At 28.3% G+C, this 3,933-nt stretch overlaps 1 protein-coding gene across 1 annotated transcript in view; it reads right to left on the bottom strand.

Moving 5' to 3' along the window:
• The window catches only part of LOC106470322 (low-density lipoprotein receptor-related protein 1B-like), a gene marked incomplete at its 3' end in the record, with an annotated part of 107,644 nt that overhangs the window by 1,690 nt on the left and 102,021 nt on the right, over positions 1 to 3,933 (bottom strand). Inside the window, exon 32 of the mRNA XM_022398945.1 lies at positions 2,866 to 3,042. Coding sequence (XP_022254653.1) covers positions 2,866 to 3,042 — 177 coding nt within the window. The remainder of the gene's footprint in view (positions 1 to 2,865; positions 3,043 to 3,933) is intronic.

Here is a 3,933-nt window from a genome sequence, read left to right as displayed (position 1 = left end):
AGCTGGCTGTGTGTAAAGATCTTGCTATAGTTTTTCATGTATCTGGCTGTGTGTAAAGATCTTGCTATAGTTTTTTATATAGCTGACTGTGTATCAAGATCTTGCTATAGTTTTTTATATAGCTGACTGTGTGTAAAGATCTTGCTATAGTTTCTTATGTATCTGGCTGTATGTAAAGATCTTGCTATAGTTTTTTATATACCTGGCTGTGTGTAAAGATCTTGCTATAGTTTTTTATATAGCTGGCTGTGTGTAAAGATCTTGCTATAGTTTCTTATGTATCTGGCTGTATGTAAAGATCTTGCTATAGTTTCTTATGTATCTGGCTGTATGTAAAGATCTTGCTATAGTTTCTTATGTATCTGGCTGTATGTAAAGATCTTGCTATAGTTTTTTTACTTTTATAATAATAAATAAAGAATACTCATCAAAAACAAGCAATATAATACTTTGTCTTTTTTTTTTTTTTGTCTGTTGCCTATCCATGATACTTAATCTTAATTTTTATTTATATACTAATGGTACTACTACTACTACTACTACTACACTAAATTTTTTTATTTAATTAAATAGTTCACCAGAGAATATAGAATAATAATAAATAAAAAGCAGTCAATGTCCTGAAACTATCATAACTTTCATGACTTTCTAACTGTGCAATAAGAGCTATTAAAAATTCAGCTAAGCTCTTCAACATGTTTTCTGTGGGAATAAAGTTTGAATGGGAAGTGAAATAGACAATTCTCTGTAGAGAAAACAGCGTAATTTAATGTGTCATTTAAGAGAATTATACCTTGGCTTTCTATTGGCTATAAATAATATAGTATCAAAAATCATTAACAAATATTGGCTATTTGTGAAAGAGAGGATGTAACAGGTGGGCTCAGCAAGAGGGGGTTCCAATTTTCTAGTTTATGGATCCATAAACAAATAACATTGAAGGCTATTTTGCATTGCCCGAGTAACAACATTATTATAATGAGAAATTTACATTAAGTTCCATACTTCTTTGAGGGGTGGTAAATAAATTAGAGAAAAGGGAATACCTACAGAACAAACATCACAATTCTGATACTAGGGTGAGATTAGAGACTTTTTAAAAATATTTCCTTATAAAATAAAGAAATTAAAACTTGTAGTGTTAAAAATTTGATTTATTAATTACATTTTGATGCCAAGTTTATACTGAAAACAAATCAGTTTGATTCAATTTTGAATGTTATTCTGTACAAAGTTTGTGACATGCACAGAAAAGGGTACCCCTAATGAAAGTGTCAAGGGAGATAAATGTTTGAATGACCGTTCTTATCAGTCATATTAACATTAACTTGAATGTGACAATTATTAAAATCCAAGCAACAAAGCTGACCAGTGGGTGATAAAACACAAAAAAGAAATGTATTAAATAAATATTTACTGACCATTGCTATGTATAATGTTTAACTTCACATGCATGATCCAAATATAGCATTTTCTGTAATTATCACATACTTTCTTGAATTACACAAAATAATCACTACAAAAGTTTAAACTAGTTTTAATTGAGTTTATTTTATTAAAACAAACTCCTCAATTCTCACAACATCTTGAGTGTTATACTCTGTAATTATGCTACTTACTTAAACTTTGAATCTATTTTAGAATATTATCAAGCTCTTATGTTTCCTGATCTTTATCTTAAAGTAATTTATGCTATTATAAACTATCCAAATTATTCACTACCTTTTGAATCAAAAACACCTTATAATATGCTCAACTTACTCCAGCTGTTACTGTGATATTATATATATACATATATCCCAAATAACCAATCTGTAAAACATATATTCCCAAAAATTACTGAACACATTCTCCTTTATACTCCCAGATTGTAAAACATGTCCTCCTATATATATCCCAAATAACCAATCTGTAAAACATATATTCCCAAAAATTCCTGAACACATTCTCCTATATACTCCCAGATTGTAAAACACATCCTCCTATACATATTCCAAATAACCAATCTGTAAAACATATATTCCCAACAATTTCTTTGAAGAATTCATTCAGAATTAATTTAAAGAGCAGTAAATAAATTTGAATAATTTTCCATTTACATATTAATTAAGATTTGTGTAATATTTCTAGAATAACTATATTTTTTGCTGATGCAATACTACATCTATAGAGAAAAATAAATGATTGCCTATTTCAGTTGATTTTTATATGAAACTAACTTTAATTGTGTTTTTTTTATTATTTTACTACTTGCAATATAACAACAAATATACATCTGCAAATATTTGGCATCTTTAGGAATATTTAGTAGTATAAGAATTTTTTATTTCATTTATGTATTTCCAACACCGTCATCTTTGTATGTCTAAAACAATTTGAAGCTTCTAGCATCTTAAGAGCTGTGTAGAAAGATTTGATTTTAAAGGTATGGTTAGGAAATGGCTAAGCTTAAAAACACATTACCACCAGTTTCTTGTGTTGTGATAAACAAATATAAAATAAAATTTGTTTTGGAAGAATTGGAAAGATAAGATGTTTCATAATATATACAGATGCCTAATATACACTTATACATATTATACTAGTACATAGCTTTAACTTAATATACTTTTCTCTGATATTTATTTACAAAAACTTTTATCTTTAGGAAGATGAAATATTGAACATCTGGGTCAGTATTTGTGTTTAATTTTCTCTCCTACACAATGTTTCTTATATTTTTGTAGAACTACTAACGAAATAAAACTATTATTTGGAACTTCATTATTTTTGAATACAAATAAACTACAAAATATCTAGATAAGTTGTATCTAGCCATACACAGCCTATTAAAAAGTGGATTCTCACACTTCTCAGTGTGCTTACCTCCCTGAAATTAATTTCTACTTGATTATCTCGCTGTGGTCCATAGGCTTTCCCCAACACATGATAAAGAGTTATGTTATTTCCCTTTAGAATAACATCTGCTACTCTTGGAGGGCGTGGAACAGGTGGGGTACGGTAACGGAAAACATATTTCAGTTGAGCACCATAACTGTTTAGCTACATAAAAAAACAATAAAAAACATCTTTACATACAGCCAGGTATATAAAAAACTATAGCAAGATCTTTACACACAGCCAGATACATAAAAAACAATAAAAACATCTTTACACACAGCCAGATATATAAGAAACTATAGCAAGATCTTTACATACAGCCAGGTATATAACTAAAATATAAAATCTAAAAATAATTTTTTAATGTGGTGCACTCACAATTAGCTCTTTAGTAGCTCATGCATTATTTAACTCAATTTGGTAATGTTAGCTCTATGTTTAAGTGATTTACAGCTTGTGTGGTGGGATTATTAGTTAGACATGGCTCAAAGAAAACATATTACAGTTTAAGTAGAAACAGATGTATATTGTTACAAACTTTAAGATGTTTATGATAAACAATCATAGTTTATTGTTATAATTTGCAGTAAATTTAGAATGGGGAAAAAAAAGGGTAATTTATATTTATTTTGTATTTTATGGTGTTTTAAGAGGTCAATCAAATTGACTGAATGTGTATAGAGTTAGGGTAGTGAAACTAACGGAGATAAAAAGTCATTTGAAATTTATTTAGGATGTTTTAGAGATTATGCATATGAAACTTGATAATTTTCAGATGAAGAAAAGTATTGTTAATCTTAACATAAAAATCACTTTGCATTAAAGCAGTCAACACTTTGACACCATATATTCACAGAGAATCTTTTTGCAAAAATACTTCTTAAAAATTCTGATCTTTTATCTGCAAAGGACATGTAATGTTCACTGAAAGCTTGTAAAATTTCTTGAACATACACAAAATTTATTAAGAGTTATAGTATGGAAAGTCACAAACTTGGTCGAATTGACTGAGCCCATAATGAGAAAACTCATAGATATGACAGCTGAATTATT

The sequence above is a fragment of the Limulus polyphemus genome, unplaced genomic scaffold, assembly GCF_000517525.1.
Source record: "Limulus polyphemus unplaced genomic scaffold, Limulus_polyphemus-2.1.2 Scaffold3943, whole genome shotgun sequence".
NCBI lineage: Eukaryota > Metazoa > Arthropoda > Merostomata > Xiphosura > Limulidae > Limulus > Limulus polyphemus.
The sequence above is the reverse complement of the archived record's forward strand: the minus strand, read 5'-3'. Positions and strand labels throughout refer to the sequence as shown.